At 38.3% G+C, this 25,609-nt stretch overlaps 1 protein-coding gene across 11 annotated transcripts in view; it reads left to right on the top strand.

Annotated features, from left to right (window-relative positions):
- Positions 1–25,609, top strand: part of ttll5 (tubulin tyrosine ligase-like family, member 5) — a 62,801-nt gene that overhangs the window by 16,409 nt on the left and 20,783 nt on the right. For all 11 annotated transcript variants that reach the window (XM_028000346.1, XM_028000343.1, XM_028000338.1 and 8 more), the window contains 15 exons: positions 3,309–3,390; positions 3,594–3,655; positions 7,228–7,310; positions 9,966–10,070; positions 10,201–10,292; positions 10,937–10,999; positions 11,538–11,686; positions 11,934–12,189; positions 16,062–16,179; positions 17,164–17,310; positions 17,433–17,521; positions 18,742–18,866; positions 19,118–19,690; positions 19,768–19,952; positions 22,448–22,575. In XM_028000346.1, the coding sequence (XP_027856147.1) occupies positions 3,309–3,390; positions 3,594–3,655; positions 7,228–7,310; positions 9,966–10,070; positions 10,201–10,292; positions 10,937–10,999; positions 11,538–11,686; positions 11,934–12,189; positions 16,062–16,179; positions 17,164–17,310; positions 17,433–17,521; positions 18,742–18,866; positions 19,118–19,690; positions 19,768–19,952; positions 22,448–22,575 (2,257 nt within the window). The remainder of the gene's footprint in view (positions 1–3,308; positions 3,391–3,593; positions 3,656–7,227; positions 7,311–9,965; positions 10,071–10,200; positions 10,293–10,936; positions 11,000–11,537; positions 11,687–11,933; positions 12,190–16,061; positions 16,180–17,163; positions 17,311–17,432; positions 17,522–18,741; positions 18,867–19,117; positions 19,691–19,767; positions 19,953–22,447; positions 22,576–25,609) is intronic.

Here is a 25,609-nt window from a genome sequence, read left to right as displayed (position 1 = left end):
TTATTACACACAAAACATTCCACTTACTGGTCCTGTGTTCTACCAAGCGTACCTCATTAAGTGCTGAGTGTTGGTTGGATCAGCCCCTCTATGAGCGTCTCTCTGTTTCAGATATTTTCCCAGCAGTGCAGGGTTTGCATCCCCTGCGATGACAGTGTAGCTGCTGTGTAAGCGATTAATGGTTTAGTTCCTCCTATCACAATAAGACTACAGAGTGCTTGCTAGAACTTTAATTTGTTGTCCTCCAAGGGTTTCCACATCTGCTATGCTTCTTCCAGCAGCAGTGAAACAGTTTAGCTGCCATGATTTATCCCAGTATGACGCGAAAGTAATTCAATTGTCCCATCGCATGAAGAAAGCACACTTGAAAGATGCCCTTGTTATTGTGGGCTACCAGGCTCAGTGGCCAGGGTGGGGTGATCATTGTTTTTGGGTGTTTGTCTCTTGTGGTGAACTTTTCCAGCGGCGCCCCTCCTATAATAAAGAAAGAAAATGCTCTTCATCATCCCTTTTTTTTTCTGTCACGGTTGTCCTGTCCTCTCCCCTCTCTCTTTGAGGGGTGTGATGTAGATGTTGAGCGCCTCACAACTGCTTGTCTATGATGCTTGTTGTGGGCTGTCTGTGGGCACATTTAAAAGCGCTCCCCTGGCAGCGGTTGAGCCACAGAACAAACGTGTCTGACATTTAGCTGCTCAGCAGGCTCGCGGGGCATCGGTGGCGTCTGCTTCTAATTGAGGGAAAAATTTGTGGCACATGGAGTCTGCTTGTCGGAGGCTGGTGAGGTGGTTGCAACACCTCCCCATTTTCCCCCAGCTGTTGTGCCACTGATGAGGCAAAGCAGGCTCAAAACCTCAATTATTCTAGCGCTCTGTTCATCAACACTAATGTTTTATGATACATACACTCCTTCTGTCCTTGTTTCATGTCGTCTGTATGTGTTTTTTTTTCCTTCACTGAATTGAATAGAATAGGATTAGCTGACAAGTGGAAAATAAAATCCTGTAAAGTCTTGCACTGTTTAACATCAGGGGGTCCTGTCCATCTTGTGCAGATGTATTATAGTCCCTGGCTCATGAATGGATGGCAGATTTACTTTCTTTCCATCGGTAAGAATCAGTTTGAGTTTATGCGATTTACACTCCTTAATACAATAAAGGCACAATGCGTTTGAAATATTTTAGCTTGATTAATACAAAATACATACTTGTGTGGATTCCAGTCCTTGTTTTCATAGAAAATTAGAGAGGACACGGTGTACTTTTTGGAAACATGATTTTAAAAGTCAAAGTAAACAGTAATTATTTATTATAAAAGTTAAAAATATACAGCATACAACAAGGTTATCAAGGTTACTAGAGATGCAGTGACCAGAGATCTTTTTTAAATGATCTACAAAAAAACCCATTTTTGTCAACATGGTTCTTTCTGAAGAGTCTGGGATTTTCTTCATTTTCCAGATCCTAATAAGTATTTTAAAAAAACCAGAGGTGTGGAATATGACATTTTCCACACTTTTCCCTCTTTCCATGTTTTAAAAGAAATTAGTCTGTACTGAATAAATGCATTTGCCAAATATTTTAACCATTGATACTACCTGTTTTGTCTCTAGACAACCTTAAAGTTAGGTTGAACTGTACAAAGTATTTATACTTTGTCTAAAATGCACAACCCCCCCCCCCCCCACTAAAATGCATTTTTCAGGAGATTTTACAAGAAAATGAGCCACCATTATGAAGAGTAGTTGTGAGTTCAATTCCAGCTTTCACCAAGGAAACCCCTGTATACCTTGATGCTGGTATACAGGGGCCATTACAGGGGTAATTATCAATGCTTACATTGATAGTTAAATCGTTAATAGAGACATGGGAAATAAAATTTGTCATTTTATGTCCAAATAATGTAAAACCACTTAAAAGGAAGCACATAAATTTTCTGTATTTCCACAAACTTTTTCAAATTTTTAAAAATCCCTACCAGTATTGATAAAAACAAATATCTTTACCAGATATCTGACTTTAAATATGGACACTTTTCTTCTTATTTAAGCAACCAATAATTTCTTTTTTTCTGATTAGTTTGCACTTTATTCATGTTCTAAGTTACAGTAACACCATTTGGTCAAAGTGGAATGGCTTAATTTTATCAGCGTTACCTTAGGTGCAATTTGAGGTCATTGCCGACTGTCATGCAGGGTTTTGTGTGTTTAACACTGGCATTGACCTGAGATGCTAGAGCAAACAGTGCTGGTTATTGCAGCTTTGAAACCGCCAACCCCCCCAGCCTATTCTCAACACAGTCTATTCGTTTGAAGTGCCATTAGAAGGATTTTTCCAATGGCTTTTTGGCCGGGCGCTACCCTAACCCTGTAAAAGACTGTGGTTCCCCTGCACGCTTCTACTGGGGCCGGTGGCTTATTGGGTGACACTCCCCAGAGCAGTGTGAGGCTTTTCATATGGTGCATATACTCTGACAGCTTCAGTAAGCCATATATCAGTCAGCCAGTGAAACGGCAGAGAAAAATCAAGATGAAATGGATAATTTTTTTTTCTCGTTTACTCTGTGAACTTCCTGACCACTTTGTGAAAGGCTTTTATTGTGTCACTCAGTGCTTAGCTGTTACTGGAGTGAAATACTGTATATACAATATGCTGCCTAAGGCTTTCTAATTCCCCAGGTTTTGCCACTTGGGACACACCCTCACATTTCAAGCTGTGCGTGTGACTTTTATCGAGATGGACATGATTTGACCTCAGGAATAAGTTGAAACTTTTTCTAATGGTCCTTAGAATCATTCACACATCGTTGAAGGGTAGTGTGGATATTCAGAATTTCTAATCTTCTTCTTCTAAATATGATGAAGATTAAATACCAATCTATGCCAATCTCTATATTGGCATAGATTGATATGCCAGATGGTGGGGATTTTCTTATCCCCATCCTCTGGATTGTCCATCAGCTGTAAATTCAGTTCAATTCAAATGAAGAAATACCTTATTTATCCCAAAGGGAAATTGAATGTTACCTGTATCATGCAAATTGGATGTTGCAGTCAGTCTTGCAACAAATCAGGTAGATGCCTTTGACCGAAAACTGGTGCTGCATAACATTTTCATGACTGTCATGACATCAAAACCAGTGGGAATAATTGTCCAAACATGTATGAACCAAAAACGTATGAACCAAAGTCTACAGAAAGAACAAATCAGAACTAACATAACAGAGATACTCCAACATGCTGCCACTGTTCTAAACTAAATTAACTAATTAAAAATGTTAATTTATTCTGGTGATTGTCCTTCTTTCTGTAGAACTGTACGGGTTTGATGTCCTAATTGACTCCAACCTTAAACCCTGGTTGTTAGAGGTGAACCTTTCACCCTCTCTGTCCTGGTGAGTGACTCAGTTCTTTTCTTGTTTTACTTATTAGTAGAATCACTCATTTAGGATATTTTAATTATCCAACCTGCTAAGAAGACAACCGTTCATAACTCTGTAATAGCTGTAGCCACAAAAATACTAGAGCAGCACAAATATTTAGTTATTTGAAATATTTGTTTGATTAAAAATTTCATACCTACTCTGTCTTTTTACAGCGATGCACCATTGGATCTGAAGATAAAGGCTAGCATGATTTCAGACATGCTTTCACTTGTGGGTGAGTGCATGCTGAAACAATGAACAAATACATATTTTATTTTGTTTTATGGTTTTCCACTAGTAATTCATCTTGATGAACCGAGGCATTTCAAAACACTTTGAAATACCTTGTTGCTGAAAGGTGCTGTACAAATCAAATTTGATTGATTGATTGATTGATTGATTGATTGATTGATTGATGCATGCATACTACCTCCAAAGGTATTCACACCTGTTCAACTTTTCTAAAATTTTCAGTTTCAACCACATACTTCAAAGTATGATGATTATGATTTTATTACAAAAAACAACCCTAGGTGGTGTATAAATGTGGTGTATGGAAAATAAGATCTAATTGTTGTTTCACAATTTTTTACAAAAAAAAAAATACAATCATGACATTGTATTCAACTCTTTTACTCTGATACCCCTAAATACAGTACAGATAGCAACTAAGTCACATAATTGGGAGATAAACTCCACCTCTGCCTAATGTAATCTTTACGTAAATACAGCCAAGAACCTCAAAGATTCTTAGACACCATTATCAAACTACATGGTTTGTGGCAATAAGGAGACATTGTACTACTTTTTTTCAATAGGGAATTTATTCCATAAAGCCCGGACTTTTAGAGTGCATGACTAATAACTGTTTTGTTGACAAATTCATTATGTATGGATTTCTTCACCTCCTCCAGCTACCACAGCACGCTTAACTCCTACTCTAATTATGGGAATGTGAAATACATACGCATACCACACTTTCAGATGTATTTGTAAAATTAAATAATATATTTTTTCTTCCACCTTACGTGTATGCACTGATTTATCACAATTCCAATAGATTTTGGGTTGTGACGTTACAAGATGTGAAAAGTTCAAAAAGTATGTGGCAGTGTCGCTTCAGGCACAGTTCAGACATCCGTTCTTAACACTAAATCAGAATGTTGTAATTATTATACATCGTTTGTTTTTATTCACCATCCTATTGACTTTGCTGCTGGTCGGTCACTCTTGTGGTGTGCAGGTTTCAAGCTGTTCGAGACAGTTGCCTATTGTTTAATGTTTTCCAGCATTCCACTCTAAGCTGAGTTTGCGCAAACGACTTTCAAAAAAGCTGCATGGCTTTAAAGGAAGCATTCATGTGTTGAAATATTAAACCACAACGTTTATTAATTAGCATTAAATTACACTCGGATCAAATTGAATACGCATGCCTGAGTGTTTTTTTAATTGTCATTAAGCTTCAGCCCAAGGCACAGATAAGAAGTCTATCTATGATGCCTCCTTTCTTAATACATTTTTTCCATATTTATTTTGCCCTGTTTAGGGTGTTGGGTTCCCTCTATTCTTGATTTGATGTTTTCATGCAAAGAATTACTAAACCATGTTAGATCTGTAACTACTGATAATTCGGGTGTGAAAACATGTTGTTTAGAATGTATAATATCATGTAATTCCTGGCTTATTGTTGTTCAGGTTATCCTCTGCCCACTTATGACTTCTATAAATATTATGAGCTCTTATGTTTATCTGTGGTCCCAGGCTAATGATATTAGAGGAATGGCTAGTATGTGCATGTGTACACTTGTGCATGCCCAAATGTGTGTGTGAGATATGCTGGGCCATGCTGTGGCTTGAAACTCTCCCCTCTGGCTCATTAAATGAAAGAGTAGAATCATAAATTGCCAGTTATCTTTGGACTGAGACGTTCCTTGCGGGTCTGGAGAAAATGAGCAGTGGCATGTAAAACATAGCACATCTATTATGTACCAAACAAAGTCTCTGTTGGCTGATAACGCTTGGGCTGCATCCCAGTTCTGTAAATAATGACAGCATTCCATTAGCATTCATTCCCTGCCTGTGTGTAGCTGTCAACTCCATGTCACCAGTGTTTGTAATAATTGCAGTGTTTAGGCGAGACCATGACAGGAGCCTGATGCCTGACGGCTCGAAAGAGGCAGAACAAACAGCCTCAAGCTAAAAGCTGTCAATAGGCTTTATTCAGTTCATATGAGAGTGCAAGATATGACAAACAAATGTATTCAGCTGTTCACTGGGCTTTGGGAGGGTGTGGGAAGCAATAAACAATAAAATTAAACTCATAAATATTTTTGTCAGGGTGGGAACATTTTGCTGAGATGAGATGAATGTGATGCACTTAATACATTAGCTGTTTTCTATAAATAGAATATTAGGATTTTCTTTACTTCCTTGACCCTGTGTTTGTTTTTATATGCTTCAAATTTTCAAACTTCTATGTATTTTATTGGGGTTTTATGTGATAGCTTAACACAAAGTAGTGAGTTGGGAGCTGCAGAGATTCAGAGGTCAAAATAGAGAAACTGTTGACTGGACAACTGTTGTTTGTGGACTTCGCACAACTAGATGAAATCACTACATGTGGAAGAAAACCAGCCCTGAACACACTGTTTTTGGTCAAATGTAGTGCTGGGGTGCGGGTCTTGACAGGAACTGGGAAGCTGGTCAAATTTGTATTGGGTAAATATTTTTAAAAGATCTTTCCAATTCAATTCACATTTAATAAAAACAATGCTTTATTTATCCCAAAGGGAAATTAAATATTGTAATTGATATCATGCAAGTATCTTAAAATTGTCATTTTAGATGGTGATGCTGTGGGCAGGAAGGATCTCCAGTAGCAGTCAGTGTCGCAATAAATCTGAGGAGGCCTATGACTGAAGAATGTTGTTGTTTGACATATTGGTGTTGCTGTAATGATATGCTAACAGCTCAATATCTGGGCAGCAGAGACAATATTCCACAGTAACATATCCTGCTTAACACCATCAGTTGTTGGCAAGCACTGCTAATCCACCTCATTTGCTTTTACTGCTTCTCTTTAAATCTCTCTCTGGTCATCTAGTCAGAAACCTGGGCAGAGAAACATTGGAGTAGAGGATATTATGATGAACGAAAGCAATGGTTCCTATTTTTCTCTCTTCTGCATCCATGAAGTCTCCTTTACAACTCCTCTGGAGTTTGGGGTCAAAGCTCAGGTATTTTTCAAGCTTTTGAGATTCTAATCAGCTGCTCTCAGATGTAAAAACCAATAACTTGTTGCCACCTCAAAGTAAAAGTGTAAGAGCAAAAATCCCTCCAGCTCACAACATCCAAACTAGATTGAATAATCATCCAAACATGAGATGCCTCATCCAAAAACAATTTACAGAAAAATAGCAAATCAGAACTAAGGTAACAGATCTACTCCAACATGCTGCCATAATGAGTGGCATTATTCTAAAAGAAAATAAAAAATTTCATTCTGCTTTATAACTGGACACTACTTTGTGTTGGTCTACTGTATAATGTAAAATCCCAATAACATACATTGAAGTGACCAAATATGGAACTGTTAACTGCTTAACAGCGCTTGCTGCTGGCTTTTTACTTCTCTAAGTAAAACCTAAAAGTGAAAAGTAGCCAGGTGATAGTATACACAACCTTGTTAGGTCTTTTTCTAACTTGGATATTGTGATTTCAAAACTCTATCCACCCTGTTTTGCTTTAAATCTTTTTTGATTTCTTGAAGATTATGGTACTGACTCCCGAGTTTCTCTCTCTTTGCAGGCCTTGTGGGTCAAGACCCTCTGTCGAAACAGCCTCGTTCAGATCGATTCACAGTCGACAAGAAGGCGGCACCAAGACTACAGGTAGAGGATAACAAAGCTTTGCACTCATTCACCCTTCCTTGGGTCGCACTGCATTTTATCCTCATGCAGCAACAGGGGGATAAAACAGTACATTTCTGCAGCTGCCACTGAGCTCTTCCCTCACCCTCCTGGAAAATGTACTGTAATGCGAAACAACTGCTAATGTAATTAAAGTGTTTGAGTGACATCAGCTTGAAAAAGCTGAGAACTCTGTGCCTTAGTTTTTTATCATTTCTAATCAAATGACTAATGTTCTCTTCGGGTCATGTTGCCTAATGATGCCACGACAGCTAATTCGCTTGGCTCCTCTGCTTGACTACTGCATCAAGTTGTGGTGCAGCACTGCCGGAGGAAGATTACTAAAGCAGACAGATTTCTGCTCCACCTCATGTTGTGTTAAGGAGCTTATTTAGACACATAGTGACAATGTTTTACAGTGGCGTGTCGATGCGGTTTGCGTGTTGTCATGTGCCTTTTGTAAAGACTTAAGGGTAACACAAATGTCCTCATGCAGAAGTGTTTTTTTGCTCCAACAACCACTTTGCAAAGCAAGCTGGTCTTATTCGGACTCAGACATATTAATCTTTTGTTTTTTTCCACTTGTAATTCCCTGATGCTTGTTACTTCGCTGCTAAAAAACTACTTGCTGCTTTTTTCTTGATTTCATTATGTGGCTTAACTATTTTTCACTGTGACAGACAGATGGCTTCTATTGATTGCTAATGCTGCGTTTTCAATAGGACTTTTCATTACATTAGCAAAGTGGCCCTTTACAAGTAAAAGGTTCAGATGCTGCATTGCACCACTGGCCTCAAAAGGACTTAACTATGCAGAATCTCAGATGTTCAGTGCCTTGCAAATAATGTGAACTCCTTGACCCATTCCATGTTTTATCATGCCGTAGCGTCAAACTTTACGTTTTATTGGAATTTTTTGTGATAGATCAACACAAAGTCACATATAATTGTGAAGTGGATAGATTTTTTTTACAACCTGAGTTTATTTGCGTGTAATTTAATATTAGTATAAAAACAGTTATTCTGTGAAGCTCTCGAGATACACCAAGAAGGGCAAGGTGTGGAGAAGTTTAAAGCAGTTAAATTATATAACAATATCCCAAGTTTTGAATGTCTCATGAAACACTGTTAAACCCATCTAGTATTTGAAACATTATGGCACCACTGCAAACCTGGTCATGCAAGGAGAGCTTTATTGAGTAAAATGACCATGGTAATTTTGAAGTAACTGCAAACAATCTGACAACTATTAATCATGCAATCTGGAAAGTGCTGACTTGGAAGTGTCTCGTACTTTCCTGCAATTGTAGTGGCAGCATCATGCTGTGGAGATGCTTTTCTTTCAGCAGGAACAGGGAAGATGGATGGAGTAACATAGAAGGTAACCCTAAATGCAAAACTATTATAACAGGGATGGTCATTTTGGATGCATCCATACTGCGACACACATGGATCAAATGGCTGGATTTCCTCTTTAGAGTAACAGTTCTGTGGAGGTCGGGTAATGAGTCATTCAGTTGATTAAGGTATGTTGGAGTTTAGGTACATCTGAAAGTTTTAGGCTAGTTGCAAAAGACTCTAAATTGTGGTGAAGTTTCATCATATAACAGATGTTTACTCTAAACTTACTGCCAGAGGGGCAATTGAAAAAAGGTGTTTTTTTATGTTACTGTGGACCAGTCAAAGTCTAGGCCTAAACTCAATTTAAAATCAATAGCATGGTTTAAAATGTAATGTTTACAGATGCTCTCCATCCAATCTGACTGTGACTGAGCGGGCTAAAAAGTCTCAAAATCAATCTGGTCACAAGTTATCCCGAGTCACATGCAGCTGTAATGCCAGTGGTTTCTGTAAAGTAGTAGTTTGGATGGGCTTGGTAGAAACTTCTGAGATTTTGAAATGCATATGAAGAATATATTGAAAAGGTTTTTTTTTCTTTTTATCTTCGTCACAATTATGCACAACATTGTGTTGGTCTGTCACATAAAATCCAAGTAAAATTAATTGAATTATGTAATTACCATGTGACAAAATTTGAAAACATTCAAGTAGAGTAAATAACTTTGTGAGGCATGCACTACATACATGGCGCAAAACCACACCATAGCTGTCACAGAGGCTTTGTGAGAATATTGGGCCTACAGGGAACCTGTTCTTCCATTTCACTCTTTAACAGTTGAAACTTTTGCTGTGGGATTAGGCCATGTCACTGCTTGGCTGCCTTTACAACCCTCCAGCCGCATCAGGCAAATTAAACATAATCCCTCTGCTATTTAGATGACAAATTACGTATGTGATCCTGTGGGGTTGTGCCCAGCTTACTGGCTGCTATCCCAAACTGCATGCCAAAGTTGTCAGTCAGAGGGGCCAACCGGAATGCCAATGCATTGCAAAAATGTGCTATTTCTGTAACAGGGAGAAGAGAAAAATAGAAACTCTTGTTGCCTGTGGCATAGTTTGCACATTTTTCATTCATAAATGGAAGTTAAATATGTAGATGCAAAGGAATTATGTTTTAGTCATAGTAGTTAATTATACTTCTTCTACAAGATTGAACTTTAACATCCTTTAGGGCTAAATATAGATAATTTTTAACATTGGACATTAATAATGTTTTTATGTTCTTATCTCTTTACAGCACAGGACTGTATCAGCCGTTAGTTCGGAAACAAATGGATTAAACGACAAGCCAAAAGCTAAAAGCAGCCTAGAAGAGAGCACTCTGAACTTGACTACTGAGGAGGTAAGCCAGGGTGTTGCATGTTGTCAGAAAAGCAGCAGAGGCCACGCTGACTTTCATGCACTGTCTTAATAAAATATGGCATCCTTTTTAATACATCATGTTTTTTTTTTTCTTTTTCTCTTGAATGCAGATCAAAGTGCTGAGAAGGATAAGGGAGGAGTATGAGAGAAGAGGGGGTTTCATAAGAATCTTCCCCACCCAGGATACATGGGAGCTTTACGGGTAATCAGAGCTAGGAAAGAACAGGCAGATACCTTAAAAGGCCTCAAGTTGTTTGTTACAGTCTCCTGATAACATGGAAATTCAAGATAATTTAGGATAATCCGCACAAATAGAGTCAAACCAGGGATCCTACACAGCCTGGAAAAGTTCGGAGCTTGACAAATGTATGGAAAAGCAAATGAGTTAAAAAAAATCCATCTATCCGTTCGTATTTGGATTCCCTAACTGTAACCAAAAACATTAAAGATAAAGGAGCAGGGTCCTTATATGTAAAAAAAAAAAAAAGTGTTATCTTTCAGGATCACAATTGTTTAATGTCAGAATTGGGGCTGAAACAATAAACCTGATTAATTGTGATGAATTAATTATTGAAATAATTGTCAGCTGTTTTAGCAATCGATTAATTGTTAACTTGAGTACGCAGACTCAAAAACTGCCAATTGCTGAAAGAACAACTAGGTCAGAGCAGGAATTAATCCCAATTATATAAAGAACAGTCTATTTCAGGTTATTTTGCTGGATTTCATCCATAGATGTCCTAAAAACTGAATTTTATGACATCTATAAAAACACATTGAACTTAAGGCTTGAAAAAGATTAAAGCTATTTTGAATTGTATTTGTTTTTCCTCCTTTTTCTGTCAGACCATATCTCGAGTCCAAGCCATCACTGAACTCCTTGCTGGCAAAGCGACTTTTCCATGGAAGGTAAGCATTCCCATTGCGGTTGGAAGGCAGGAATACATCTTTCCTTTGGCTTATGGAAAAGCTTGGATTCTCTCTTGTCTGTATTTTATACTTTGATTGCACAGGTTAGAGGACTCATTAAAGAGATGAAGAAGCTTTTCCAACATGTTCCTCGTGTCTGCTCAGCATTGTGGTGTTGATTTGGTGACAGGAAAGAAAAGAGTGATAGATGATTAATGCTTAGTTAGGAACCCATTTTTATTTTAGTAAAGCAGCCTCCATTTAGGTTCTTTAGTTTAGTTTTGTTTTAAGCCTTCTATTTTCCATATTTGTTAGGTAATCAGACTGATTGGTTACTGCTTCAACCCGTTAGATGCTGCTGTTTGGCATTTATCTTCTTTGTTTTGGATCATCATACTTCAGGAGAAGCTACACAATATTTTTGTGTTTTTGACAAGCGACTTGGAATTTAAAAGAAGTATCTTCCTCTTTTTTAATTGTTGAATGACACGAATCCAAATAACAATGCCCCACTGTTCACATGCTGTTCTGTTGTCAGACCCATTAACAGGAACACTCACCTGGTGGCGGACACAGCTCATGGCCGTCACGTTGTTCAGTATGAGAGGAAGCTGCTGTCTCTGGAAGCACAAAAAAGGAAAGAACGCCACCTGAGTCATCACTCTGCTGCGAAGGGAAAAAAACTGAGTAGGTCTGATGTATTCTGCATGTTACTGTGTGTGGAGTTAAGTAGAACAACATAACATGTTACAGTACTTTTGGTTTTAATAAATAACTCCCCTGTGTCATGGTAAGGTTGGCCAAAAATGACTCGGAATGAGTTCATTTCTTCGCAGCAACAATAAAAAACCTTTTCTGAGCACATGCCTGTTTTATCCCAAATGCCTGTGATGTAACTGACATTTGTCTTTTCTTGCACTGCCGCACATCTCAGGGAAGGAATCCAGGGCCTTCCTGGCTGAAAACAGAAGCCAGGAGACCGAGGAGTGTTCTCAGGAGGAAATCGAGGAGGTGAAACAACCTCTTGAGCCACTCCCGCTCAAGGTTTTGGTAATGGAACAAAGTAAACAAATGGCCACTCCACTGGAGCAAAGCCACAACAAACCTGAGTCCAGCTCAGACACAGCCATGCAAAATGCCAGGCCCTCAGTCAACCTCCTGAACGTCCTTCAGCAGGGGCTGGACCTCAGGTCAGTCTATATTCTGGGCTAATGTTAGTGTTGGATACTGCTCTTATATTTCACATTTCAAAAGAATGTTTATAAACTCGCTCCGACTAAGGGTGCACAAGGAAGAAGGTGAGCCTTACATTGCAAGTATTTATATGCCCTGAATAGGTTTTTAACATTTTGTTATTGGTATTTTTTGTATGTACCAATAACAATATAAATAACAATATAATGTAATGTAGTGTATGTATGCAGGTTTTCAAAAAAAATGTACACTTTCCTTGCAATATGAAAAAGTTAAGTGAATATGTGTGTCCCATGAGTTATCTTTTGTTGGAGTTACAGCTACAAGCCTTTTTTGAAGGTATGTCTCTACCAAGGGTGTAACTTTGTGTTGAAAGTTGGTGGGGACGCATTGTGGAGAAGGAGAATATTGGTGGGTCTGATGCACCACAGTTATACGACCTGAAGGCCTTTTTAATGGGAATAAGGCCAAAACTTAAATGTGAATCCCATATAGTCTTATATCCAATATTCAGTAAATTAGGATATACAACCTGATGAGGCTTGTCAGATTAATTGTATCTTTTGAAAATAACCTTTTAGCTGGTGTTAAATACACAAAGAGATATAAAGATGTTAAAGATCTATATAATGTCTCTTACTTGGTGATGTAATTTCTAAAAATTTTACTTTTCAGTCATTCTATGTTATGGAATGAGTTTGTATATTTGCTCAATGCTTGCCTACAGTTGAAAACAGTTACACAATTTACTGACATTTTTTGTGAAGAATTATCACAATAATATAGTTGCCTTTTGTTGCCTGATTTTATGAAGTGCTTAAAAACATCAACAACATTAGATTTTGTAACAATCAAAATGTTATTAAGGAATTAATAAAAACAGAATGAACAGCTTCTGCGTCAAATGAATCCTTTTCCGTGCAAACTTTGTATTTTTCAATCGTGATTCTGAATTGGCATAAATCTGGACCCTGCTGAATTACACATAGCGGATGAGATATGTTAACATAGCAAACATATTTGTTTACTATAAAATTATACAATAAGGCAGGTCTTAATTCATTTTCATATCTTTTTCTGTCTCACATGCGATTCTGCAGCTGTCCATGTCTCTGTACTTAACATCACACAAAAAACCATTGGAATTGCAACTAATAATTAACAGAGCTGAATCTCAGAGCAAAGATTACGTTCAAGTGTATCAGGAATTAACATTAGTAAGCACAAAAACATTTCCCACACTGAAAGTACGTAAAAACAGAACATTCAGTCTGTTACAGTTTTATGTTTTTTGAGTTTTCAGGCTTAATGTTTATTTTGCAATAACTAAGAAGTAATCGTCGGAACACTCGTGGTGGTTGCTTAGCTAATTTTAACACCTGCTCTACTAATAATCTGTTAGAAAGTAGATGTGCCGGTTGCCTTATTTTTGTGCTAACTGAACCGAAACATGTCAAACTGCGGAGCAAAGGTAGATATTAAGGTTGTCGAAGTTGAGCTATAGCATAGTTAACCGACTCCCCACTTTCTTTATATATATATTTTTAAATTAAAACATTTTACAGACCTATGAAATGTGATTCCCTTGGCTCTGTATATCTTGCTGGCATAGCAAAACATTATGTCCCTTTTTCAGATTCTTTGCATTTGTCATTTTCTAAACCACCTTTACTACCACTCATTACAAAGCAACAGCGCATGTGGTGCACTGCCGTGCATAGTAAGTCACGTGATGTCCAATCTACGGGCTCTCTGAGCGGACCTGCCATTTACGTTTTCTACAAAGGAATGCTAGAAATGATTAACTGGCTGCTAATGCTTTGAACACAGCGCGCAGCTACTGCGGAGTTACTGTCCGTAAATAGAAGCAGGCACATAAAGAAAAAAAGGTGTTTGAAATATTGGTGGGGACTGTCCCCTTTAAGTCAAAGTTGGTGGGGACATGTCCACTCCAGTCCTTCAGGAAGTTACACCTATGATCTCTACCAGCTTTGTGCTTCTTGAAGCTGAGATTATTGCCCATTTTATTTGCAAAGTAGCTCTGGCTCAGTTAGAGAATATGAAAAGTCTTGGAATATAAATTTTCAAGTCTTGCCACATATTCTTAGTTAGAATTTTGTATTGCCACAGCATGATGCTGCCACTACCGTGCAACAACTCCTACATTTATGTTTGTAGGCTGGATGGTGGAGAAGTTCTTAGCACTGTTTCTAAATTCAAATAATACTTATGAGCCTTATCTCAGTTGCATGCTCTTCCTGTGCATGCCCGTGTTCCCTCCAGGTACCCAGCCTGTCCAAGATACGTAAGCATAATCGTTTTATAGAAACTGTCCCTAGGTTTGGATGAGTGTGTCTGTGCATGTTTGTTTGTGCTTTTTGCCTCTGTGTTGCCCTGTGCTGGAACGCTGAACTGCTCAGGCTGTACCCTGCCCTTTGGCTGCTAGAGACAGCCACCAGTCCCCTTTCCACCCTGGAGAGAGTGTTACTGAAATGGGTGTGTGGATCAATGTTTATTTTCAGAACAAATGTACCTTCTTAATTTTTTAATAACTTTGCAGTTAAATTATATGATGTGGTTTTTTAGTTATGCTGTGCTGTATGCAGAATGTGTTTATCTAATCTTTTAGTTTTTTACAAGTTCCAATATAAAAGTTTTCCAGCCTTTTGACTTTTAATGAGTTCCACAGGAGGTCATATGCAAACACTATGAACTGTAGTTTCCTGTATATTTGTTTCCAAGACTACAGTCTCCTGATGATTTTAAATGTTTCCTTGATATTATAACCCAGCAAAGTATTACAATAACAAGTCTGAGTTTGTTGAAAAATCTATGGGATTTCTTAGAGTGTATGAAGCTGGGAAATGATCATCTAGCACATGAGTTTGCGTTTCACAGGATTTTATCTTAAAAAGATACTGTTTTCTGACAGTTCTCTTGATAAGCTGACCTATCTGTACCAAAAGTTACATTTTAGTAACTTTTGGTTGAAAGTAATACTATATTTATCTTATAGTTCAATAGTTTTTTAGTTCCTTAGATGATAAAATTGAGAATTTGAGTGAAGTCACTTGTTGTCAGGTATGTACTTGATCATAGACTCCAGTAAAAACAGGCCTTTATTGAATGAAAACTACAAAATACCTGAAATAATATGAACATTACATCTTTACATTCTTTTAACCACTATTTACAGTTAAATGTTTTGAAAAGAAATTTCCCACGTGTATTCTGTGAGTTGAATTGAGTGAAACTAGTTGATTAATATGTGTGGACACAAAGTCTAGACATGGATTGGACATTTGAATATACTTTGATTTAAATTACAGACATCAATCTCCAGTTTCCAAGGGATGGTTTGTCTCTTCTTCACACCTAAATCAAATAATTACATCATTAACAGAACTCTGTAGAAAGTTGGTCTCAAGTCATTAGAACTATGTTGTCTTCCAAGTCTGCTAGATTCATCTTGAAACAAGTGTTCACGGTGACGTGCTCTCTTCTCTTGCAAAATGGCTTTTTCTTGCCACTCTTTCATAAAGGGCAGTTTTGTGGGGTCGACTACTAACAGGTGTTCTATTAAGATATTATCCAACCTGAGCTGTGGATCTCTGTAGCTCCTCCAGAGTTACTTTGTACTTCCTGGCTGCTGTCCTGAAGCTACAATCAATCATAGTTAAAAAAGTAATCTGAATTTGATCTCAGTATTTGGCATCTGCGCCTTTTGTTTACAGAGATTAAGAGGAGCTCCTAGAGCATACCAGCACATCAAAATATAATGTCTTTGCAAAGATAAAAATTAACTGCTTTCTCTTAATTGTGTACTTTACCATTTTAAATGGTTTTCATCTCTCTGCTTTATTTTCAGCAAAGTGCAGGCTCGGATGGCTTTTTCCTCTTACCTTCAGAGAGTCCAGTGCAGGCTTTTAGTTGAGAGCAAAACCAACTCTATCCCAACCTGGCCAGATGATGACAACGACCAAATGGTAAGGTCTCATTGGTAGTCAGATATGCCAACATTAGCGTTATTAGCTTGTGTGCCTTGTCCTGACACTGTTGTGTTGTTCTGCTGTTTTTGTCTGTACCCTGTACCTCTACCCTGTTCTCCCAGGATTTTAGAATTTTAAGTATTATATATATATTTTTAAAAGTTATTTACCTGTTTATTTGTTATCGTTTAGTAGGGTATGAGTCAGTGCCTAATTATTGTACATGCCACTAGTCTATATGGGTATATTTATACTTTCACCGTTGTTTGTATATCTGTCTGAAATTATATCTTTCTGTCCAGGGACTGGGTAACTTTAGTTCATTTGCAGCAATTCTTTTAATAAAAAAATCCATGTCAAATAAATGAGTTCTATTCTGTTTTACTTATGCGCTTTTACCTCTCTCCCCATGATATTTTTTAGTACAAGTAGAATTGGTGGAATACTCCAAAGCATTGTTTCCTAACTATGAATTTCCATTGTAATTATTTAGTCATTTGTGCTACGTAGCTGAAATGTGTATTAGACATTTGTGGCCACAGTGAAGGAAAACGTGGAGTGTAAGAGGCAGTCTGACTGGAAAGTCTTCAGTATACATCATCATCAGTGACCTCAAACCAAATCAGTTAAATTGGGGTGGACTCTTTTTTCTTTTTGAAGAACTAAAGCAAATGGGATATTTAAAAGCAGACTATGATGAATCAGTATTTCTGCATAGCAGTGCTAAGATAATTTACATGTATTTTTTTTTTTCTATTTCTTTTTTATCGCCCTGCAAGGGGTCTTTTTGTAGGCTCTATTGCCCCTTTTTCAAAGTAGGCTGACAGGGAGAAAGGGAGAATGAGAGGGGGGAAGACATGCGGTAAACGTCGTCGGGTCCGGGAGTCGAACCCGCGACAGCCGCGTCGAGGCCACGTTGCCTCTGAATGTGGTCCGCCACCACGGCACGCCAATTTACATGTATTTTATTTGTCTGGACAGGAGCTTGTGATACGATTCTTGAGAAGAGCTGCCACTAACCTTCAACAAGACATAAACATTGTGTTGCCCAATCACCAGTTACCACTCCAAGATCGCAGACGCATCCTGTCCTACCAGTTAGGAGAGTTCATCCACTGTTACAATAAGGTACTTCATCCAATAATTCAGTTTAATCACAGCATTTTGTCCTGATGAGGGACTGAAACTTAAGAGAATCATACTTGGATAACTGAGACCAGCTGCCTTCTGCTTTCCTTTCTCTTTTACAGGAAACTGAGTTGATGACAAAGCAGGAAAGTGGCGAAGAGGAGCATTGTGTTAATGAGAGTGTATTTCAAGAGTACATTATGGGAGCAAGGTTTGTGTGTCTTTTAGTGGGTTTTAAAACCCACTAAAGACCTCCTTCATTCATTGCTTGGCTATACACCGGTGTATTTCTATTGTATTTTTCAAAAGTAGTCATACTCCATGAACCTTCCCAGATTTTCTCACCTTACAGTCACAAACTTTAATGAATTCTATTATTTTATGTGATAGACCAACACAACACAATGTACAGTTGTGAAGTGGAAAAAAACCCACATGGATTTTAACATTTTCTACAAATTTGAAAAATGTGTGCTTTTTTATATACCCCAAGCTAGAATCTTGCACAACTAATTGCTGTGAGAAGTAACTCAAGGTATGTTAGAGAACATTAGTGAACAAAAAAACATGAATACACAGCCGAAAGGTCAGGACCAAAGTTTAAAGCAGGGTTGGTGCTTAAACAACAGTTCCCCAAGATTTGGAGCTCTGCTCATTCAATCATCCAAGGCAATTGCAAGGCGTGTTAGTTTATGAAGCAGAAAAGAAACCCTTGGTAACTTTAGGAGAAATGCAGAGATCCATGGCTCATCTGGAAGAACCTGTTGACAGAATAACCATTAGTCATGCACTCCACAAATTATACGAAGAGTGGCAAGAGAAATATATTGTTGAAAGAAACCTATAAGAACACCAGCCTGCCATAAACCATGTAGGGAACTTTGCAAACATGTGGAAAAAGAAACCAAAATTGAACTTTGGCCTTCATACAGAATACATTGTGTGGTAGAAAAATAACAGATCTCCCTGAATCCATTGTTACCAAATGTGAAAAATGGCAGTGGCAGCATCATTCTGTGGGGATGCTTCACTTCAGCAGAAACAGTGAAGCTGGTCAAAGTTAATGAGAAGTTGGGTGGAGGTAAATATAGGAAAGTCTTGAACGTAAACTCGTTAGGAGCTCCAAAACAGACTGGTGTGAAGGTTCATCTTTGAGAAGGAAAACAATTATCAACTGTTTTCAATTGGAATGCTTTAAATCAAATCTTATGTATACAAACACACAATTGTAAAACTTGTTGGAATGAATGTGTGTTTCTACTTCAAAGTTGTATGCTACTTTGTTTGTCACAAAATCCTAGTAAAATACAATGAAGTGAGTGTTTTTCTAACAGGAAAACGTTACAAGAGGTGTGAATACTTTGGCTTGGCAGGATACATGGTAATATGAGCTAAGTGGCCTCATTTATTTTAATGTCTTTTTTTCCACAGTGAGAACGATCTGGAGGAAGTGCTGACATATTATACACATAGAAATAAATCAGCCAACGTCTTCTTAGGAAATAAAGTTAGAAGTGTCAAGGCTCAGGATTCAGGCAGCAGGGCAAATTCTAAAAGTAAGTTCCATATGTTCTATTTTTATTCATATTTCTGGTTTGCAGTAAATTTTTTATATTATCTTGTGATATTAAAGAACAACTGCTTATTTTTTTGAACCACTTAAAAGTAAACAAAAGAAGAGTCATGTGAGATGGACAGGTCAGCCATCAAATGATTAGGACTCAGTGTGGGATCATAGTGTCTGTCAGAGTAGAGGAATGAGTGACTAATGATAACATAGCTTGGGCTTTCTTTCCCCTTTAAACAGCTTTGCCTGTGACCAAAGAGGACTCCAGAGCTTCAGAGTCCTCACTCTCTGCAGGGAAAGTCTGCAGTGACCCAAACATCAAATCCTCTGAGACTCAATTGCCTGTGCTGCGTTCAGACCAACAGGCTGACGTTACTGCCAGTAAAACTCAACCAGATGTCCAGTCGTCTCAGCACTGCTCCAGTTTTTCTCCAAGTTCAGGCTGCGCAAACATTCATCCACAGCACTGCTCTCCTACTACAAAATCCATTCCTCTTCACTGCCCCCCACCGCCGCCACCTCCGCAGCCACCGTCTTACGCACAGTCCTTGGCCAAGTCTAACTTTTGCCATTCGGAAACTCTTTCCGATCCTCCCGCATACACCTCTGCCCCCGTCATCACGCAGCCAAAAGTGAATCAGACACCCTCATCTACCAGCTCTAATGGAGCTTCTGCTGTGCCACCAAACCAGGCTTTGAGAAGGATTCAGTCTGTTACTACACCCACAACCAACTCCAAAACTACATTTGCAATACCAAGTGCCACGCACGTCTACAGCCAGACATTCTCTAGACCTACCTCAGCACACCAAGGTAATCGAAGTTCTGTTGCATGTGGCTTTCACAACTAAATTAATGTGATGTCTCACCCTTGTTTCTGTTCATTTTAGGAATGTACAGGAGCCGTTCCAAGCACAAGTCTAACTCAGAGGGGACTTTGAGGGACTTACAATCTTTGTCTGCCCAAGCCCAGTCAAATCAGCAAGCATTCATCTCAGCCCTGCAGAAACTGGCTGACAAGCAGGTTGCTCGCCACTATGCCAGCTCCAGTCACATCAACCTGCTGACACACCATGTGGGTTTCTTTTTTGTCTTGGTACATTATAATAATATATAATTCCTTTCCGAGGTTTATCCCATGTCGTAAAGCTCCCCCAATTTTTGAGCATTTAATTTAAGTTTGCGTGATCATTTGTACCAAAGGATTCATTTGCAGCTAAAAAAAATCCTTCTAATATCAAAATGTGAAAAGTTCAACCTTTTCTTCTTGGCTTACCATCAATACAGTGTAGGGTTGATCTGTTCATATTTTTTGGATCAGATGTTTAATAACTAAATAGCAAAAGGTTTTTTATTGGAGCTTTTACAGAATTTGAATCAGATGAAGCTAAAACTTTGCCACCTGAGGAGCTCTGTCTGGAACATATTTAGAAAGGGTTTTTTGTTCCTAAATGCAAAATTTATAGATTTTTTTTTGTACAGTATTGGCTTAGTTACAGCCCTGACTATTGTTTTTCTCTCAGAAAATGGCTTTTTTGAGTTTATATGCTCTAGTTAATGATTACTTGATTGCTAAATCAGCCATCATTGAAATAATGATTACTTCAATAATTTCAATTGATTAATCACAATTAATCAGAATAACTGTCTCAAAATGTTTTAGATTTTATATGCAATTGTAGTGTATGTAGTGTCTGCTGAAACAGGGATGTTCTGCACCTCAGAAACTAAGTTTAAGAAGATTAAGGTATGAAATTGGATCCACTCTGTCAGCCGGTACAAGAGGCTATGCAGATATTAAGCAGCTGTTAGCTGACCTCTGTAGTATTTCTTTCAAGGAAAAAAATCTCTGTAATGTTTCATGTAGAGAGGAATTGTCAGTCTCACTGTGAGGTCTTTGATATTTTCCTTTGTTGATGCGTAAATCTGGCTTAGACCCCATGCTGATGGGCGGCGTGTAGCTGCTCATACTTTCAGCAGACCTGTTGGAGCCGCGGAGGTCTGCTGCCTCTTTCAGCACACCTTCCTCCTTCAGCCCTCCATTCGCCTCCAGTCTGTGGGTTGGGGCGGCTGTGGGGGTGGGTCTGGAACTGAAGTTTAACGCTGGCTAGCCCAAAAAGCGGTGAGCCGCATCAAGCCATGGCTCTGTGTGAGGTCTCATTATCAGATGCACCATGGGGGAGTGATTTCTGTTGATACTTAACAGACAGCCACTTTTTTTTGGTAATTGATGCTTATAAATGGAGGAATGTGGCAAATTGGCACTGAGCAGGGGAGTGGCAGCTTGGCTGGCTCCATCACCACCTTCTCCCATATTCTCCAATGGTTTGGCCCTCAGCATTGGGAGACCCTAAACCTTTCCTCCCTCTTTTGCCTCACTTCATTTTTTTTTCAGTGAAGAGTTTTTTTGTGATGGCACCAGACCACACAGAGTGCAGGTTTTATGACTTCCTTTCTGACTGTACATTTTTCATTCTATCTGAAACTTGTTTGCTGTGTTTCCCAAGAGCAGTTAATCCAGGCCATGGCAGAAGCTTTAGTCAAATAGTCCAGTATTTGGCACTTATAGGGCTCAGAGAACATTTAGATTTTTCTAAGGCTCCGATTTAAGTCATTAAATCACTTTCTGGGCTAAATGGAGAACTTTGTAAACATGAACAACACTCCGTTGCACAGTTGACCTCAGGGTTTAAGTAATTACTCACTCTCAAGCAGGGCCATATAAACAGAAAGAGACTGACACTGAGTAAAACCAGGCATGGCCGCCATCTCCATCATGCTGCTGTGCAGTGATGCGACAATATGATTGTGGATCCTTTCACCATGTGTGTCTGTTTATGTCCACTGTTGTAAGATTGCCTTGTTTTAAATAAATAGAAAGTCCCGTAAACATGACAGAAGAGGATGGTGCAGAATAGAGATGGATAGCCCCTGAGAGAACATTTATTGTTTCTGTGAATCCCTACGTTTTGTCTCTTTATGAATATAAACAGTATCCACAATCAAACGTATTATATTTCCTCCATTTAGATTTTGTTCTTTGAAGGAATATAACTTGTCTAACTTTAGAAGTAAACTAGCGCTGTGGGTGTGTAACAACATGCTGACACATTTTTCTTTTATGTCGTACAAGGTCTGGCAGCTCAACAGTTTTCCCATTGGACATTTAGCGCACAGGAGGAAATAAAGTAAATAAAATACCACAACGGTATGATGTATGATTAATACTCCCATAATATTTCACTGAGACTACAGAGTAGCACTGAGATGAGGCTGATTGGGTTATAAGCACATTTCGACTGGAGAGTCATGATAACTGTTGCTGTTATGGAGGAGGTGGAGGTGAAGGTTGGATTTAGTGTTAAACAGAGACTAGCTGTGCCATGTGCTGTGTATACATTTCACATAGATACCAGAGATAAAGGCAGTCAGCTGAGGGAGGAACTCAACAGCTTAAAACACAGGATTTACTGCTACCAATGGCTTGCACTGAAAAAAAGCTGATCAGACAAAACATCTTTAAGTACAATAAAATTAAGATGAATTATTTCTCTGTATTACTGTGTTCAGCTGACCAACCTGAACCTGGCCAACAAGATGCTGGGTCGAGAGGGTTACACACTGACCCCTAAAGTTGGTGCAGCCCAGAGGCCTATGAGAACTGTTCAATCTGGAAAAGACTATCTAGCCGGTACAAGGTAAGTTTTACAGAGTATGGAGAAAATTATCAGAGGGAAATCAGGCATGTTATGACTAATAATAGTAATAGTGAGCTAACATATTTTGTTTTTTATAGTCTTTTTATCTTCTTCATAACCACTTTCAACATTGGTTATTGTAAAAAAATTGACTATTATGAAATTGTTTCCAAAGTGTTAGAAGCATGATACCTTATACTGTATTTCACTTTGTGTTAGTGATTGCTTAAGCTGTTTCCAGTTGTTCCTCAAGGATCTGTCCCTGGACTGATGTTGTTTATACTTTATATCGTAGGTCTTCAGTTTGTAACTGTAAAATTTTAATTTACCCAGAAGATGCCTAACACAAGACTGAAATCAATCACAAAGAAGCAACTCGATAGATCTAGAAGTCATGATAATGCTGGTCTGAGGATTTCAGAAATGTCTGATATACAAACATCCCTCAGATTTTTAGTCTAAAATGAAATCTTCAGTGTTGTTATTGTAGAGGATTTGTGCAGAATAGCTCAAATAGGTTCTTTTTAAAAATGAAATGTTTAAAATGCCATCTTTGAATGCACAATGTGTTGAAACTTTAAAGAGATGGACTACAGACATAAAATAGCTTATTGCTTAGCAGGAACAAGAAACTGATTCAAAATTAGACAATAACAGATTCCATATGTATTAAATGAAGTGTTCGGTGAGTGTTATTGGTATTGCACAAGTTGCTAAAAAAAACCCCCAATGACTCCATGGTTAATGTTACAGTAGGCGTAAAGAAGTCTTGCTTTCACCTTCATGGTGTCTAGTGTCTTCGCTCTGATGAGAATGTTTATTATTTCTACTGTAAGCTCGGTTTCTTTAATAGCTTATATTTAATTAAAAAGCACTTCAAAGTTATCTTCCATGTTATCGAAGTTTTATATTTAACAAACATGCACTCTGCAAACTTAAGAAAACCTTGATGTTGCTTTTGGTCCAGTTTTAGCCTTGTGCTTATTTTGCTGCGTTTTATTTGCTGTCCTCTGAGACATCACACAGATACTTATCCCTTATGAGGTCAGATGCAATCACCACAGAGTTAAACATTATCTTTTTCCTGATGGACTTTAAATACAGTGTTTATGTATAGTCCTGAACTATTCTTGCTGTTTAGATTCAGTAGGGAAGCTTTAAATGTTAAAATGTGTTTGAGGAAGCCTCCTTTTACATTCAGGCGTCAGGATGCTGTTTAACTATGAAACGTTATGTTCCACTTTGGCCAAACTGCTGTCCTGAGATTTTTGTGTTTTAAAGCTTTAGTTTCACTTTAGTGTCAAAACTTAAATTATAGCTGGCCACTTGGTCACGGTCAATAGAATCCAAAGGTCTGTTTAATGGTCTTTAACAGAATATTAGATTAAAATTGGTTGGTCTTTGGGAAGGAATTGCCGCTCCAGGCAGTTTGGTGAAACTTGGTGCTGGAAAATTTTGCTCTCTTTATGTAATTGAAGTTGTGTTTTCACTGCCAGGACCTTTTTGGCATCCAGGGTAGCTTATCCTCCACCGTGCTTTTTTTGCTGCAGTAACCAGGGCGAAAACAAATACAGGTAGAAATTTACCCTGAAACCGACACCGGTATGGAGGTCAGACTTTTTGCAATGGCTGTGGGCTAAAGTTGCAACTTATCAGTGGGAGGATGGTAAACATTTCTATTTGGTCAAATTTCCCCTGCATTTTGTTTTTTTCATTTCCCAGTTTATACTCTTTAATGCTATTGAGACAGCAACACTTTTTAAGTGACTTAACAAATTAAGTTAAAGTTTTAAAAGTAAGACGGGCAGTGGTCCGATTGGTATCATTTTGCCTTGCAGCAAGGAAGGCCTAGGTTCTTTTTGTATGGAGTTCTCCTTATGCAAGTGTGGGTTCTCTCTGGATACCCCGGCCTTCTCCTACCGATTTTAAGTCTGAATGGAGGAGCTGCTGCTTGTGTGTGGTTACATTGGAGGCTTTCATCATAAAATATCTGTGAACAACTACAAACTTCTCAGTAAAACAGATTTTAGTTAATTTTTAGATGTTATCCGCATTGAAACGGTCAAAATTATGTTTTTAGGTAGACAATTATAATACTGGTCAGATCACCCCCTTTCCTTTCTTCTGCTACTTGAAGTCTGGAGCAGCTCAGTTCATTTAAGGTCCATAAGAAATCCATTGTATACATTTCTTTTAAGTTTGAGTGGCAAACCTGGACTTTTAAACTGTAACTGCTGTGAATTTATATAAACGTTGTTTTAGTCTAGCTTAACTGTTTCTAATCACATCCTGGACATTGAGGTGGATGTCCTCAGATCACCATAGGAAGAGAATCTGCTCAGCGTCAGAGGACGTAATAGACATGAAGGATCAGATTTAGGCCCTGTGTAATGGAAACTCACTCATAAAATGGCCTTGGTAGATATAAAGATGTCTATGTTCCAGAGCAAAAAGCTCATAGTTGAAACGCTTCAGAACAACTGGCTGCTGAGTACCCATAAAATATGTCTTACCTCTGTGTCTAGTGAAATTTTTCTTTTCTCACTCCTGTCACGCTACAGTGAGAAGAAAAAAAAAATCTAACTGTCATGGTATATGGTAATAGACCAGGAATATCATCCTATAGTACACATGATCAGCCTCCACTTTTACGTTTTTTGTTGCTGGTAATGTAAATGGCTGTGCCTCAAACAGCTTGGCCCTGATCTCTGACTCTGGTTTTCCAGTCCAGTCCTTAAATGTATCGAGCTGTCAGGGTATTCCTGGAATGTCTGGCCGTTTCCCCTTTACAAATGTTTTTATTTCCACCAACCAAGAGGGGACTTTTTATAGAATTTATTATTTGCAAATGGCTTCATCTAACCTTCATGGGATACTCTAGAAACAGAAATCAGATTTTGAAAGATGCTGTCAGGGATCACATTTTTGTTCTCAGAGTTTTAGAAATATTATTTCCTCATAGTCTTTTAGATGTTCTTTTATCAAGCAATTCATGTTTGTGTGGATGTGTGTTTATTGTGCTGAAATATCTAAT

The sequence above is a fragment of the Xiphophorus couchianus genome, chromosome 19 (genome assembly GCF_001444195.1).
Source record: "Xiphophorus couchianus chromosome 19, X_couchianus-1.0, whole genome shotgun sequence".
In the NCBI taxonomy this organism is placed as follows: Eukaryota; Metazoa; Chordata; class Actinopteri; order Cyprinodontiformes; family Poeciliidae; genus Xiphophorus; species Xiphophorus couchianus.
The sequence above is the reverse complement of the archived record's forward strand: the minus strand, read 5'-3'. Positions and strand labels throughout refer to the sequence as shown.